Source organism: Mauremys reevesii, linkage group 19 (genome assembly GCF_016161935.1).
Source record: "Mauremys reevesii isolate NIE-2019 linkage group 19, ASM1616193v1, whole genome shotgun sequence".
NCBI lineage: Eukaryota > Metazoa > Chordata > Testudines > Geoemydidae > Mauremys > Mauremys reevesii.
Window position 1 is genome coordinate 16,505,152 of NC_052641.1, and position 16,176 is coordinate 16,521,327.

The window sequence follows — 16,176 nt, forward strand, 5'->3', positions numbered from 1 at the left end:
TCGCTGCTGAACTGGTGTTACAGTCCAAGTAGGGACTGATGCTTAGAAATTGCTTGTTACTAGAATTCTCTGCTTTCCATGCATCTCTCTCCAGCCCAGTTGGGAAAGGCTCTGGTTTTGTCTGTGGCCTACGCACCACTGGTAATGTGGAGAGGCTACACTGAGCCTCCGGGTTTAGTCATATACGTGAAAGATGAAGACGATAAATGGTAGAAGAGATTGTTCTCAGCTTGGTGCTTGGGTGAACTGCGAGGATCATGGAAATAGAGTTGATTCCCGCGTTTAGACTGTGTTTGTAAAATGGAGTAACTTGGTAAATGGTCAGGAATGTGTTGTCTGGTGCATAGACTCTGTATGTTTCCTTGGCTTCTTGCCCTGTGCTTATGTGACCAAGGTGCGCTGTCGACACTACACGAGGGAATCTCAGGAGAGGCCTGAGGCTCAACTTACCTTCCCTAGTGCCCCTCCTTCCTGGTTCATACTGATACACTCAGTGCTGGCAGCAGACTGGCACTATCCAACCCTGTTTCCCAGTCGATGAGCCCCTGGCAAGTTCCTGCTGTATAAATTAGCATCCCTTTTAATATAGAATCTAATGTGTATTAGCGCTGGGCCCACACTAACACCCAAGATCTTGAAATGTGAGGGGCTTGGAATGGAGGGCTGGAATTCGTACCTAGATCTGGCATTCAGTGTTGGTCCCTATCTCCATAACAATGTCAAACCAAAAACCTGAAGCCAAACCCTGCCCCAACTTTGGGGCATTTGAAATCTTTGTGGTTTGGGCCCAGCTCTAAACTACACGTAGATATGATACTGTATGTGGAGAGATGGCGTCATATTATCCATTTCTATGCTAGATTGTGCTGATAGAAGGTGTACCTGGTTGGTAAGGATCTTCGTAATGGCCTTTATGAAATAATTGGGACGCTGAGTTCTAGTTCTAGCTTTGCATCTGAATCTGACCTTGATTGAGTCATTTTCCCTCCCTCTGTCTCAGTTGCTCTGTCTGTAAAATAGATCTAATGATGTCCACCTTTGCAGAGTGCTTTGAGATCTATGAATGCAAAGCACCATATCAGTGCTAAGACTTGCTATCACCTGAGAAGATACATTAGAAGTGGCCCGGCTCCCAGTGATGTCTGACCACCATGAGGGGGTTTCCTCAGACCTGTGTTCTCACATAGTCCAGCTGCAGTTTGTTCTTCAGGTTTGAGTTGCTTATGTGAAATCCAGCCAATTCTGAGCTGAAAATATTTAAACAAATCAAGAAGAAAATAATTGTCTTGCATTCTGTCAATTAACAGGGACAGGTGCTTTCTTCTCTGGATGGAATTAAAAGTGTTTCAAGACCAACTTAAGTTTCTACCATTTGGATTGTTGCCAAGTGAGCTAATAGGCATCCCTTCTGTTTAAGGAAGGAGTTAGAAATGGTGGCTAGAGGATCCTCTGTAGCTGGTGAGATTCCAGCCACAGCTTTCCTCTCCTGTATAGTTAGGCTGTAGAATAGCCATATGCTGCCAGCAAACCCAACAGCTCCTTGCATGAGGAAAGGTAATTTTACTGCTTCTAACCATTGTTGAAGACGCTAATTTCCATGGAGCATTGATGGTTTTTAGAAATTGGGATGGGGGGGAGCAGAGAAATTTGATACTGCTCCACCCTCCCAATCACTGTGTCTGACTGAAGCTCCCTACACAGCCTCTATGAGGAACAAATACAGTGTCTACATTAAGCTGATGTTCTCTTTGTTGGTGCCATTTCAAGCTGTTCGGCATCCAGCAAACCCAACAGGGCTTGGACCCAAACCTGTTCCACAGGAGCCTCCTGAAAGCATGCGAGGTAAGGAGGTGCTCTTGGGCTCGGAGCCTGTGTCAAAGGGAAGCGAGGACAGAGCGAGGGGCTTCTCTTCCAATGGCAATAAAATGCGGATGCATAGCAATCATTAGAATAACTCACTAGGAGGAGCCGACGATGGGTAGCTAATTCCCAGGTGGATCATAAGAGATTTGGGCTGGACTAGCCCCTTAAGGCTATGAACTCTCGTCAGCCTGTATCCCGGAGCTCTTTTTTCATAAGCTTGTAGGAACAACGGATGAAGACAGACTGGGATGGGAAGAAGAATGGTCTTGAGTTGCGAGATCTAGATTCTTGCTCTGGCTGCGCCACTGACTTAGTGTGACCATATTCAAGTCACTTCTCTTTTCTACACCTTCAGTTTCCCATCTGTAAAAATGGGGGGGATGTAGCTTACCCTGGAGGGGTGGCTGTGATTATAAATCCACTCTTGCTTGTGAATCACTTGGAGCGCCTTGGGTGGAAGATGCCAAAAGCAGGCACAGTCCCATTTTTTTTCAATGAGAATAAAGTTGGTGACCTTTAAACAAGCTTATTTAGAATCAATTGGGGGAGGAGGGAAGGTGCTGTGTCAGGTCCTCAAGCTGGTTGCCAATAATACACGGGAAATGGTTTCCTCAACCAGCCAGATGCCCTGTTGCACCAGAGCTTTGCTTTCCTAGTTAGAAGCTGTGGCTCCACACCCCAGTTACCTGAAAAGACGCCAGCCAAAGGTGCTGTATTTAGAAGAGATTTCACCTGCCGCAGCTGAGAATGCCACACGCCCCTCCCCCTGGACCAATCAAATGGCTAGTTTAATTAGGCTAATCGGCCACCCTGGACTGACATAGTTAAGCCTAATTAGCTGATCCCTAGATTCTTAAACCTCCTCCCCCCAGAGAGTTTTTTTTTCCTTTGGGTTCCTCAGAGCCATAGGCACCTAGTAAAAGCCAGTCTCCTTGTACAGCTGCAGCAATGGAGAAGCCAGGGGCCTGATTTTTCCATGGCCTTGTACCTCACCTCAGCGTCCGAGGCTGTCTCAAGTGGGTGTAAAAACCAACTGTGCACTCACCGCTGTGCTAGTCTGTCGCACCCACTGCGCCCAAACATGACACAACGGCGAACTGAGGGCCCAATCTATGTTACGGACACTGCCTAGCCCCAAAGCCTGGCTGAGCCTGCTGTGCTGCTCCAAACAATGGCTGTGCCAGGACATGAGAGTTGACTTTGGGGTGTGGGGGGGCGAGGCGGGGGAAAGGATCACAGTGGGAACCTCCAAGTGTTAAGAAGGGAGGGGTGTTCCAATCCCCCATGCTTGCTCCCCCACAAATTCCTCAAGCATTTATTCACTTTTCTTTTACTTCGTCTCGTCCCTCTTTTAGCGAAGTGGGCAGCAGGTGGGGCCATGTGCCTCAATCCCGTACCATGGGGTGGGACATCAGGGATCAGCTCCTGATATTTGTCTTGTTATCTCTGCAGCCCCCCCCCCCCACCCAGCCTCAAATTAAGTTCAGAACGGGCCTGTCATAGTTTTGCTGATTCTAAATGCCACTGAGCCGGAGGGTTTCACTGCCCTGGGGACTGGCATGAAGGTGTGCAGGTGTTCTGGCGTGTGTGTGTATGGGGGGGGGGTTTGCGTTCTGCTGGCTGCCCTTCATCCTGTGCCAAGCCCCCAGCCTGGTGAGCAGCGACAGTGGGAGAAGAGGCACACGGCCCTGCCCGGGGAGCCTTGAGAAGAGGCACGACAGCCGCACTGAGCTGAACTGCTCTGATCACAGCTGATCAAAAAGAAAACCCAGACAGCATTGGGGCTCTGTCACCATGGAAACTTCAGCCTAGCTAGGCTCCCCCCAGGCTAAAGCCACTTGGCTAGGGGCTACCAAACAGCCCACCTGTTCAAGGGCTGGCAGCTGCCTAAGGGCTAACAGCAGCTTGGGCTGCCCGCCAGGTTCATGTTTCACTGACGGGGCTGCAGCTGAAACTAGTCAGGATGGACACTCAGGCCCTTGGCGAGAAGTAACTCAACTCAGGCGCAGAGGCACCTGGGAGACGCTGGTGACTGTGGCTTTGGTCACTGTGTGGCCCACATGATCACTGACAGCACTGCACCGAGCAGCCTGCCTGCCCGCACCCGGCTGACCCCCGAGTTGTTCTCCAGAGGGCAGTATTGTAACGCAGTGGAGCAGGGGCCACTAGCAGCAACCCTGCATTGGCCCCCAGCACTCCGGCCGGGCCGAGGGCACCGTTTCTGTCTTTGCCCTGGAGTCTTCCACCTTAGGCACGACAGGCGCTTTGCAAAGGCAAGTGAGGCCCCCCACTTAAAAGTGGCTGCAGTTGCGGAAACGGAGGCACTGGGCATTTAAGTGCCTTGCCAGAGTTTTACACCATGGGTGTGCGACAGCAGGGGCAGGAACCCAGGGCGGGGCTGGCTCCAGTGCAGCGGGTTCACCAGCAGCCAGAAGGCTGCCCGGTTCCTCTCCATTCCCTGCCAACTGTGCCCTGCCACTAAGGCCTCATGATTATGCTGTATATTGTGTAGTGCCTACTAACCCCCCAGGCAGGCTGCTGCTGCCCAATACCTTGGGCTAATCACCAGATCCCCGCTCGTTTCCGTCGTGCTTGGCATCGTACAGCCAGTAGCTCTTCGGGGCAAGGCCCGTCTGGGCCTAGGCCCAGGCCCAGGGCTGTGATGTGGGCAAGGGCAGCGCACTGTTACAGGCTGGGATGCTGCCAATGGGCTTCGAAGACCCTGCTTGGGGTTGGCTGTGACCCAAGCAGTTGTCGGCCCCCTGCCCGCCCCACTTTTGGCTCCGCACGGCCTAGTGGTCTGGCTACAAAGGCTGGGTCAGCCCCTCTGTGGCTGGCAGCCCCATCCGGCAGCTGGCCCTGCCTGTGACTGGCACGTCAGCCCGGCCAGTGCCAGGGATGCAGCCTGCAGCGTTCTCCTCCCGTCCAGCCCGCTGCCTGGTTGGGGAGGGCAGTTAAGAAGCTGCACCCAGGCTCTGCTGTTAGGAACATGTCTCTGAAGCGCTGTAAGGTGGGCGCTTGCCCTCGGGAGGGGAAGGGAGGGTAATGCCGTTCTAGCATGACACAGTCAACCCCTCAAGAAGGAGCACGTCTGCTGAGAGACAGCTCCCCCAGAGATGCACAGCGTGCCTTTTCGCTGCTGGGATGGGGTAGGGGGTGTTACTCCGCCAGCAGCCGCTGGCTTACAAAATAACAGTCGCTGGTGTCGCTTTGCTGGTTGGTTCATGAGCGTCCATCACTGGGCCATTTTGCCTGGCACCGCAGTTACTCACCCTAGACCCTAGCACGGTGGGAGGCTGAAGGGTCATAAGCACAGCAATGGGGTGGGGGAAACGAGTGGGGAAATCTGTTGATTAGAACAAGGTATTGGGCATCAGGCCTCCTAGAGCCTAGTCCCAGCTCCACACCTGATGCACGATATAATTGTGCGCTAGTCACTTAACTGCCTTGGGCCTCAGTTTCCCCATCATAAAAGAGAGCTAAAAACACCTACCGTACCACCCAGGGCCTTTGGGAGGCTTTGCTAATGACAATCTTGTAAAGAGCTTTGCGCTCCTCAGATGAAAGCCAGCTATGAAATCGCTACGTGCAGGAAAAATGGAGAGATGGACAGCGTGAGGCTGGGGCGTTTTTGCTGGAGAGCAGTTTGTAACTCAAGGGGTTAGGATGTTTACTGTCAAATGAAAGAGGCTTGTCTCAGCTCCTTCCTATCCCCCAGGAAACAAGTTATCTGGATTTTTTCTTTTAAAGTCTATTTCAAGCATCGTTGAAACTATACCTCACGGGGACTCCTGCACCAGCTCTCGCTGGCTGATTGACGGTTCTTCCTAAACAGAAACGAAGAGTAAAATTCATCCCTGTGCAGAGGGGCTGCACGAGGCCCTGAATCTCCCTGACGCCTTTGCACTGGGGTGAACTTTCCCCTGGGGGCACATGGGCTTGGAAGGTATTTTGTTTGGTCTAAGAAGGCCTATGGGGCAGGTAGGCAGCGTAGCTACTCACCGCTTAAGGCTGTCACCAGCGTGAGGGGCCAGCCCTGGGACAGTTGCAGCTCAGAGCATTAGGATCACAGCAGGCGTTCAATGGGTGGGCAGGGCGTGGCTCGAGTGCCTGCATTAGTGATTAGAACAGGTGACTCAGCCTTGGGAGTCCCACTTCCTATCTCTTGCTCTTCCACTGACCCAGTTCAGCAAACCGCTGCCTTCCCCCGTGACTCAGTTTCCCCACTTGTGAGGTGGGGGATAACTGACCCTTTTCCCACAGCCTGGGGGTGTTGTGAAGTTTAATCTTTGTAAAGGAAAGTGGCCACCGTAGCTAGGCAGCTCTTAGCTGTGTGCACCCTGGAAGCTCCTTGGGAAGAGAACATGTCATCTTCAGCCTTGTGCAGCCCTGAGCGTAGTGCGGGCACGTGAATTAACATAGCAGGGTGAAGTTTTATTACCTGAGTCTGTGTTACAGCTTGGCAAGCCTGTCGGGCAGCCTCCTCTTCTCAGCCCTGCTAGGGTTTAAAAAGGACAAAGCATCCCAGGCACTGAAACCCATTAGCCCTCATTGGAAGCAAAGGCCACTAATGTAATCACCATGGAAATGCACTGAAGTACTGCTCTAAAGGGCATGTTAGCAGCAAAGGTTTCTCTCTGCTGGGAGAGCTCCGAGTAAGTCCCCTTCGCGGTGGGGCCGGCTACTTGCCTTCCATGGCTGGTGGGAATTTTCTCTCTCTCTCTTCCAGAGCACTGAGCTGTATTTTTCTCTTTTATCTCACATGCAGCTGCTCCAAAGAGCAAACCAGGCTCCACAGCACACTCTGCTGGCAAGAAGCACACGAAGAAGCCAGGTACTGCCTGCTGTAGTGTGGTAGCTGGTGTGCTGGTAGGAGAGCCCTGCCTGGTACCAAGCCTTAGAGCAGGGGCTCTTTCAGCTGTAATTGGGCTAGATAATACTTAGTCCTGCCTTGAGTGCAGGGGACTGGACTAGAAGTCCTCTCGAGGTCCCTTCCAGTCCTACATGTCTATGAGTCCATGAATTACTAGCACCTTTTTGTATGCCATTTGGTGTGACCTACATTAAATGGAATCCACAGGAAATAGATATTTTTAAATGGTTAGACTGGTCTAGCTTTAGCCTGACTGTCTAACCTGATTCATTCCTCTACACATATGTAAAGCGGGGGGCAGGATCCAGGAACAGTAACTCTGCTTTTCACTGAGCTCTGTGCGCTACAGCACTTTTATGGGTAGAATTTCTTATACACCAAACTTTAGGGGGAAAAAAACCCATGAGAAATGTAGAAAGGCACCAGCTGTCTTGAGCAGAAATAGATTTCAGCGATGCCAACGTGATGTTCTTGGCTTACTCCATTATTGTTCTAGCACCAGAGCTGCTCTCCCGCAGAGTAGGAAGTGAATGTGTGTTAAGTGATGAGAAAAAGCATGTTTTTAATTTTTCCAAGCCGCTTCCAAGATCTCCAAACTCATCAGGCTCAAATCTGGCTCTGGCCCAGTGGCACCTGTTGAAACATTTAGAGGTAAGAGGGAGAAATGATGGTTGGTGGGAAAACAGAAAACTGAAACTAAGATGCTGCAAGCTTTGGAGGGATCTTTCTAACCCTGTGATCAAGATTATCCTCGCCTTTAAAAAACACCACCTACCTGGGTCAGGGAGGTATCAGACACTTAGAAGACTAGCAGTTACACTTGTCTCTGAATACATCTGCTATTTATCATTATAAGAAAGAATCCTTATGATAAAATAACCTTCACACACCTACAACAGCCAGCAATATCCAATTAGAAGATTCCTTGAACATTAACTGAGCAGGCAAATGTTATTTCATTGAAATTCAGTGTTTACAATTCATCTCAAAGGCACTGTGAACTGTGGGGGAAAACCCTGCCTGGCTCTTTCATAGAAGCAGATCTCACTCCCCATCCCCATAAACCTCCCCTCCCCTCCATGTGCATGTCAGCTTGTGTCACTTGCATTCTGTCTCCCTGCCATCCTTTGTGTTACACTAACAGTCAAGATAGGCTTGAACCAAATCTCCAGAATCAGACTACTGGGAATGGTCAGACCTGAACTGTCCTTTGCAGCTTGGGCTTGTTTCTACTGCACCTTCTGCTCCTTTCAGCCTCTTTATTCTGCTGCTGGTGACTAGACAGCAGAATGTTGACGCAGGGTGGAACTAGCAACGTCAACTAGACACACATCGGCCCCTCTCTTGTGCCAGTCCGGTCCCCCTTATCCCTTCAAGCTCCCCAGGCAAACTTGTCAACCTAAGCCAGAATGCTGCCAGTGCAGCAAGACAGACATTTCTAGCCATCTTATCCTCTTGTGTGTCAATGGAGAATAAGGACAAAAGCTCTCAGTAGTCACCCTGATTTATTTCCAGGAGCAGGATTTTAAACTGCTGGGTTGTGGCTTAGAAGGGTTTATACCCATCTACACCTTAGGAACAAGGTCTTAAAAACAGTCTTTTCCTGCAGTGAGAGCAGGGTAGTTACTCTCAAACCCTGATCACCCACATGCCAGCAGAGGCCTGCAACCACCCCAGCTGTCTGTCTCCATATTTTTGGGGGGAGGGGGAATTGTATTGTCAAAAGAGAACCCCTCGGAATCCCCTGGATTCGTGTCACTACCTTATTGCCTCTCATGGCGCATGGCCATTCTGTGCCATGGGAATGACTGCATGCCAGGGACTTCTCTCACTTCTCTTCCCAAAAGACTGCGAGTGTTATGGCCACTCCAACCGCTGCAGCTACATTGACTTCCTGAATGTGGTGACCTGCGTCAGCTGCAAACACAATACCAGGGGGCAGCACTGCCAGCACTGCCGCCTCGGGTTCTATCGGAACGGCTCGGCAGAGCTAGACGACGAGAATGTGTGCATAGGTGAGTAGCTGGGGCCCTGGTGTGCGTGGTGGGCACTCCTCTCCAGGGAGTTTCACTAGGTCGCTACTTCACATCTGGCTGAAATTAACAAGGGCTGAAAGTAGTTACCAGCCGCTGGCTGCGTGGTGGCCTGAGAACGGAGCCTGGTGGCCATCCAGTTTCTGGCCAGCAATCAGTGCCGAGGCCAAGGGGTTAATTGTCCTTAAACACTAAATAATTCTGTCTCTCCCAAAGGAGATATTTCATCTCCAGCTCAGTTAAGGTGCATTGATAACCCAGGATAGGGGAAGCTTGCACTACCCTAGAAAGGAAGCCTGGAGTTGAACTGGCAAACTCAAGGTAACTGGTATGCTAGCACCCCTTCCCTTAGCCAGCCTAGCCTCCAGCCCCAGCTATTCAGCTCTTGCTGGACTATTCCCACCAATGGCACGGTTCAGTAGTAGAGGAAGTTGTTGCAGCTTTGCTGTGCTATTCCCCGCTGCTCTCACTCTGAATGAGCCTTGGGGCTGTTGCCCCACTGGGCACTAATTCACTCAGCCTTGAGAAAGAGAGGACACACCATGCTCGCCCGGCTCTTGCCAGTCCCTGTGAGCAAAGCGGTGCTGCTGCTGGGCTGATCCCTTTGATCCAGGGAAGAGCGACTCCCTTCCCCACATGCTGCCAGCATTCCACAAGCCCTGAGTAAAAAACCACTTCACCTTTGAGGCAATTAAATGGACTTCCAGGTACACCTGTACCCCGATATAACACGAATTTGGATATAACGCGGTAAAGCAGCGCTCCGGAGGGGCGGGGCTGCACACACCGGCAGATCAAAGCAAGTTCGCTATAATGCGGTTTCACCTATAACGCGCTAAGATTTTTTGGCTCCCGAGGACAGCGTTATATCAGGGTAGAGGTGCAGTTTGGTGTGATCGACCCTTCAGCTACAATCCGGAGACCCAAGCTTGCATGCGGACGTTGAGCCAGTGGTACGTTGCGTAAGGGGAGAAGCTTGGCCAAAATATGCCCTCCCTTCCCACCACTTCTGGTGAGCTGTGCGCTTAGCTACTGCCCTCCAGCCCAGAACAAGCTGCATTTCAGTAGTAGGTAGCGCAGAAGCTATGTATAAATTGCTGTGGGTGGAAAGGCAGCCCAGAGCTGCAAGGTGGGATACTTGTAAAAGTTCACTCCTAAAAGCCCAGGATTAAACCAGCCCTTCTCCAGGCCCTGTCAGCGTGCAGAGCCCTGTTGGAAAGGCATGGAGAGCTCCCTGGTGCTCAGCGTGCACAGGCTGCTGTAGTAACTAGCTTCCATGTGTTTGGACAGAATGTAACTGCAATCAAATCGGGTCGTTGCACGACCGCTGTAATGAGACCGGCTACTGTGAATGCAGAGAAGGTGCTGCCGGGCCCAAGTGTGACGACTGCCTTCCCAATTACTACTGGAGACAGGGTTGTTTTCGTAAGTACCGCAGGCCAGCGGGGAGCAGCAGGGTAACAAATGCACAGCAGCACCCATAAAGCCACTGTACTTGACAGCGGCGGAATGGGCTAGAGCGTGCTGTCCCAAGGCTCCCCGGGCAGGGCCGTGTGCTGCTGTGCACAGGTCCAGCTTTCAAAGCCCTTACTCCCGCATGATGCAGTGAGCCAGCCGGAGGGAGCCGTCTTTAGCAACACCCGCTCAGCTGCCAGTTGAAGGTAGTTGCAGAGAGTCCAGGTTCTAGGGCTGTGGAGTGCTGAGGTCCCTCCCTGGCCCCGTTAGTATAATGTCATTGCAGTTTACAGCCACTGTTCGTTCCTATGAGTCTGGGGCCTTAGACTTGCACTGGTGCTGCAGGGCAATTGGACTAAGAGCAAAAGCCAGCGTCCACATGCCAGTTACAGTGTTAACCCAGGCTTTTTCAGCCACACTTAGTTCCCTGTGACAGCCCAAGTGGGGTAGCCTGCAGCATCCCTTAATTATATCGAAGGCAATAAGCCTCCACTGTCACACAGGGCAGAATCTTAAGGCCCCAGGGTTGTGGGTATCAGGCAGTAATTCCCCATGTTCTTTCTTCCTTCTTTGCCTTGCAGCCAATGTCTGTGATGAGGAGCTCTTGATTTGCCAGAATGGTGGCACCTGCTACCAGAACCAGAGATGCATCTGCCCTGCTGGCTACAAAGGCGTCCTGTGTGAGCAATCCAAGTGCGACTCTGACACCAAGGCCTGCAATTCTGCCTCCAGCACATACCTCAGCCTAACCACCTTCCTCATCAGTGCACTCATCTTCCAGCTGCGACACTTGTTGGACTTTTGAATTGCAAACACAAGAGAGCCAAGTCAAGGTGCATCACCGGGGGGGCGGGGGCTAGGAGACTAAGGTCATAGGTAGCCCTCCACAGCATCACCTCCTCAGCCTTCCTTTACTCTAGGACTTCCATGACGTCATTCAGTCCCCTGTCCACTGAGAGCTACCGCATCTCAGGGGCTGACTCCTGTCCTTCCACCAGCAGCAGCCTTGCTCCAACTTCCGCGCCCTGGACAGAGGTAGCCGCAGCATGGACTTGGCTGCGGAGCTGCAGGGAGAGAACTGTGACAGCCATTGTGCAGAAGCTGCAGTACCTTGCTGTCATTAGAAAGGACTCCTGTCTCACACACTTCCTTAAAAGCAGTGACTCGTTCCCCATTTTGCACAGGGGGCTCTGGTTCCAGGGCATGGGGGACCCTGCCAAAACAGTGCCGCAATCCAAGGTGTTTTTGGTTTTTTTTTTTAAACTTTTCAGTAGTTTCATTTTCTTTCTTGTTTTGAAAGAGCCAGTCCTAATTGCTCCAGAGCCCCATGGCACCAGAGACTGGAGTCCAAGGCATCCCTGGGGGACTCTTTGGTCCATCCTTGCTGCATAGTCCCATGTTTCATTGTTGACCTGGCCGGGCCCTAGAGATACCGTTGCCTACAAATCTAGTTGCTGAATTTATTAAGTTTTGTATTTTTGTTGTTGGATTTTTATTTCCTTTTCTTGCACTTGACCAGAACAAAAAGGCCATTGTGCGCATGGTATATCAGAGTGCAACGTCTTATCCAGGCATTTCCGTATAGTGTACGGTTCAAATACTTTTTTGGTAGAGAATTATTTTTGTTTGAATTAAATGCTATAAAAGGACTACAACCTAAAGGGACATTTTACCATGAGCATTTGATTCTGGTGTATAATCCTACAGTAAAGCAACTAGTAATTGCTGCTTGACCACCATGTTTTCCTTTGCGTGCAGAGTTAATTGCAGGTAAAGACTTATTTTTTGATACACGATGTTCTCTTGTGTTTTTTGACTCAAATACCAAAGTGCAACCTCTGGGGGGTTGTTTTGTGTTTAAGATCTAAGGAATTTTTTTTCATTGCCTTGCTGAACCAAGGTCAGCTTGGCCGTAAGCAGGGATGGTTAACAGCTGCGAGCAAAGACTGGTTTTAATTTGGCATCTACAGAGACTGTTGGTCTCTTCTTCAGATGTCTTCTCAAAGTGATGCCGTGTCTGGAAAAGCTGCTGCTTGGCAGCATTGGGATGTTTTTCCAAAGGGAACCAGATGTTTAGACCCTCTACTAATAGGCGCGGGTCACTGGGTCAGCTGTACGCTCTTGCCAGAGGGCAATCTCTACTTTGAATATTAACTCTAAACAGCCACAACCTTGGACTTTCATGTAAACTCACAGGTGTTAGTTCAAATACGGAAAGATTTAAAGCTCATGAACATGCCACAATAGGAGGAAGTATTTTAAGCCATTCACATGGAAGGGGGCTGGAGAATTCTGAAGCAATACATGATATAATTTGCAAACTGAGCAACCAGTTTGATCCCCTGGCTGAACGCTTTAGATCTCTCGCTCCCTGGGCGACTACAACGCTCTGGTTTCAGCCTGAGAGGTAGCCCAGAAGTTGTTTTTCCACCAGCCCACCACTGGCATTGTCCATTTCTGGTATCCTTACCCAAAGTATCATGCTACTGCCCTTTCCCAGATCAACATTTCTCCTGTTTCGATACTCTTCATATAGGAACTGCTCCCCCTCCCCACTTCGCAGGTCTCAGCCATAGCCTGTACCCAGCAGTGGGAGTATTCCAGGTCTGAAAACAACACACGTAGAATCTTTCAGCCCTGTATTTCAGAAACTATACAATTAGAATCACTGAAATGCAGCAACTGCTGCAGTGGAGGATGGCAAAGGATCACTACTTTGTAAAAGAAGGGGGAAAACTTGAGTTGAGACAGGACAAATTCTGTCCTTCAATGAAAATAGGATAGGATCATTAAATCCAGTGGTACTGTTTGCTTTGAGAGCTTTTTTTCATATGAAAGATCCCACATACGGAGAGCATGGAACTTGATTCAATCCAGCATAGAAGGGGTGAAGGGTTGAATTGACCCTTTAGGTACAGGGAGGGTAAGTATTGCCAACTTCATGAACTTGTTGGCAGAGGCAGAGGCACTCTCTCCTTTTCTTTGGTGCAGCTGTACGTTGCCTAAAACTGGCTAGATGCTGCTTGTTTGCTTCCATTCTTTCTTGCTCTGCCAGATAAAGTCCCCATGAGTTACAATTCTTGCAAGTAGTTTTTATAGGAGAGACTATAACTAAATCAGGACCTTAAAAGCACATCTGGAGGGGGAAAAAGACACATTTCCCTTTCCAAGCACTACTATTTCTCTAGGAAATTAGATTACAAGCAACAGCAAATAATTTACTACTTCATAAAACCATTTCCCCAGACAGACGCCACAGCTACTGGAGCCCCTGCTCTGTGCTCAAGTGGCTTTATTGCAATGGAAGTCGGAACATTTATAACAGCAACACAAAACTTCCATGGGGAGGGGGGGAGAGAGACAATCAAGGGTGGCACTGTTGGGAACTGACCAGCTAGAGATTGTGCAAATGGCTGCTGGACAGGAGGCAGTACTGCATTAGACAGCGTCGTTAAAAAGATGTCGCTGGCTTCCTTGCATGGCTTTAGAGAGAAATAAGCAGAAATGATGTTATGATCCCCTCACCACAGGTTGGCAGCAGGGTTTAGACCATGTACCTTCGGTACCAACACACGGGCTCCTATAACTTGAGCTGAAGCAGCACCTCCTTAGCTAGTAACAAAAGTAGGCTGTTATCCTTTAGAGTAGCCACAAGGGGGATACAACACACTTTACAGCTGCTGAAGTCATGGTGCAAAAGAAAATGGAAAAAAAAACATGGTATCTATAACCTAGTATTGGGCTCTTTATAAATACCTACCTAGACAGAAGTGGATGCCACGCTACAGTAATCTAGCCCCAGGAAAACACCACACCAAGGAATTGTCTCAAAGGCAAATTAAATTATCCATGGACTTTGGTTAGGACAACTCCAAATAGCCAGTTTGAAAGCAAGGGGAGGAGTTCTGATCCCATCATAAAGACAGACTCAAAGCTGCTATGGTTGGTCCTGTTTTAGAAAGCCCGTTTTCATTTTTAAATTTAGCAGTCATGCAGCCAGGAAGGACACACGACTGAAAACACATCTCCCCAAACTCTGAAATTCAGTGTTTTAAAAAGGAAATGTTTTTAATGCTTTGAACATATTGACAAAAGGTAATATGCAAGACACACACACAGGAGAAATAGCTTTACCATAATACAAAAAGAAGAAACATCCTTCATCTTATGTATAGGCCACTGATGAACGTTCACATTCTGGAAGACCCATAGAGAAGCTGCAGCCATCCATGCAGCAACAGTTCACGCTTTTAAATGGGGGGAAGAAGGGAAGGGAATATTGGTTGTGGGAAGGCTAACAGAAAAATCCTTAAAAGGCACCAGCACCCTCCTGAAAAATCTACTCACACTAACGTTTTAAGTTGGTTTGCCTGTTTATTTTCAAAATTATACCTGTCTGCAAAATGCTGACCTCTTTAAACAAGCACTGAGAGAGACCTCTTTTTCCTATTTACCTCAAATTGTATTCCAACTTTAACTATTTGGTGGTGTCATAACAAATCTGTTTACCCAAATAAAAGCCATCAAAAAATCTGCAATCCTAGACCTGTTGTCTGGCATGATTAAATAGTGCAGCCAGTAGGAATCTATCACCATAGCTACAGAAAAGAAAAAAAAAAAAGAACAGTAGTTTGGCTTTATGCACAAATTCACTCACCCGAGAAAGCTTTTAACCATGTTCATTCTCAGCTGAAGACAGGGAAAATCTACATTTGCTAGAATTTGTTAGAGCTGCACAGGGCAGTTCATCCGAAAGGCTGATCCTGAAAGGGGGAAATAGACCATTAAAGGGAAAGGGACTCAGCACATGCTATCAGCACTTTGTCCCATCAGCAACATTCTGTGCTTTAATTGGCTTTCACGAAATGCCCCAAGTGTAAATAAAAGCAGAAGCTCAGTGTTTTCTTAGTTCTAAATAAGATAAGAGTTAGACACTAAGGATACTTAAAGCAGCATCTTCTAGGAAATGTTCCTAGTCCATGGCCAAACCTGGAGTGCTTTGCTGGAGCCACGTAAGGCTTGGTTGGGAGTGGCACATTCAGGCACCTGGGCAGAGGAGAGTTTCAAGTTGCTCTAAAGTAGACGTATCTAATTTTGCTTGCCCAGGGAAAGCGTTGGTTTTGGGGTGGGCGAGCTTAAGGGGTAGGGTGACCAGATGTCCTGATAAAATCGGGATCGTCCCGATATTTGGGTGGTTGTCCCGCGTCCCGAGTGATCATAATTTGTCCTGATATTTCGCTCCGCTGGCAGCACTCGGTTTTTTTTGTTTTTTTGCTCTGCCAGCGCCGCCTGCCCGCGTGTCCCGATATTTTCTTCATCTCATCTGGTCACCCTAGTAAGGGGGGAGAAGGGGGGACAAGAATATCATAAATCTGTTGTCATGGGCCATAATGGTGGGGAAGTCTAAATTACATTCCTGAGAATTTTGCAAAGTGGCTCTAAAGTCACCCTCTGTTAGCCAGGAGCAGGAGTGAGACTCTGAAGGCAGCCCCCTGCAACTCTGCAGTGATTTGGGAGTTTAAACGGGGGAGAGCAGAAATCAATGACAGTCCTCAGGTCCAGATTGCATTGAATCCCACTGCAGAAGAGCAAATTCTCTACTCGATACAGCAATTAAATAAGACTGCATTGGACAGTGTCACATATGCCAGTCTACAAAACAAGTTTTATATATGCTGAACCATACCAGATGTAACAAGTGTACAAGATATATTCACCTCTCACTCTCCATGATCTTCCTGGGCACTAATGGGAAGGGAGTCTGTACCTTAGCAGACAGGAACACATGGCTAACAGGCTTCATCTTTCAGAAGCATTTAATGTACAACACACTGCTTAGTTTGGATTTATTTGCACTGAAAACTGGAAAGGATTTTTCCAGGGATTTAGAAAGGCCTTATATGCGACTTGCGAATGGAGCCTTTGTGGATAGAAATTGTATTCTATGGTTTA

At 49.1% G+C, this 16,176-nt stretch overlaps 1 protein-coding gene across 3 annotated transcripts in view; it reads left to right on the forward strand.

Annotated features, from left to right (window-relative positions):
* Positions 1–11,512, forward strand: part of NTNG2 (netrin G2) — a 71,147-nt gene extending 59,635 nt beyond the window's left edge. Inside the window, exons 9-14 of one of the 3 annotated variants that reach the window (XM_039506881.1) lie at positions 1,768–1,842; positions 6,632–6,697; positions 7,313–7,387; positions 8,584–8,751; positions 10,060–10,194; positions 10,806–11,512. In XM_039506881.1, the coding sequence (XP_039362815.1) occupies positions 1,768–1,842; positions 6,632–6,697; positions 7,313–7,387; positions 8,584–8,751; positions 10,060–10,194; positions 10,806–11,029 (743 nt within the window). In that variant the 3' untranslated portion in view covers positions 11,030–11,512. The remainder of the gene's footprint in view (positions 1–1,767; positions 1,843–6,631; positions 6,698–7,312; positions 7,388–8,583; positions 8,752–10,059; positions 10,195–10,805) is intronic. The other 2 variants (XM_039506879.1, XM_039506880.1) reach the window with 2 other exon arrangements.
* Positions 11,513–16,176: the final 4,664 nt, after the last annotated feature.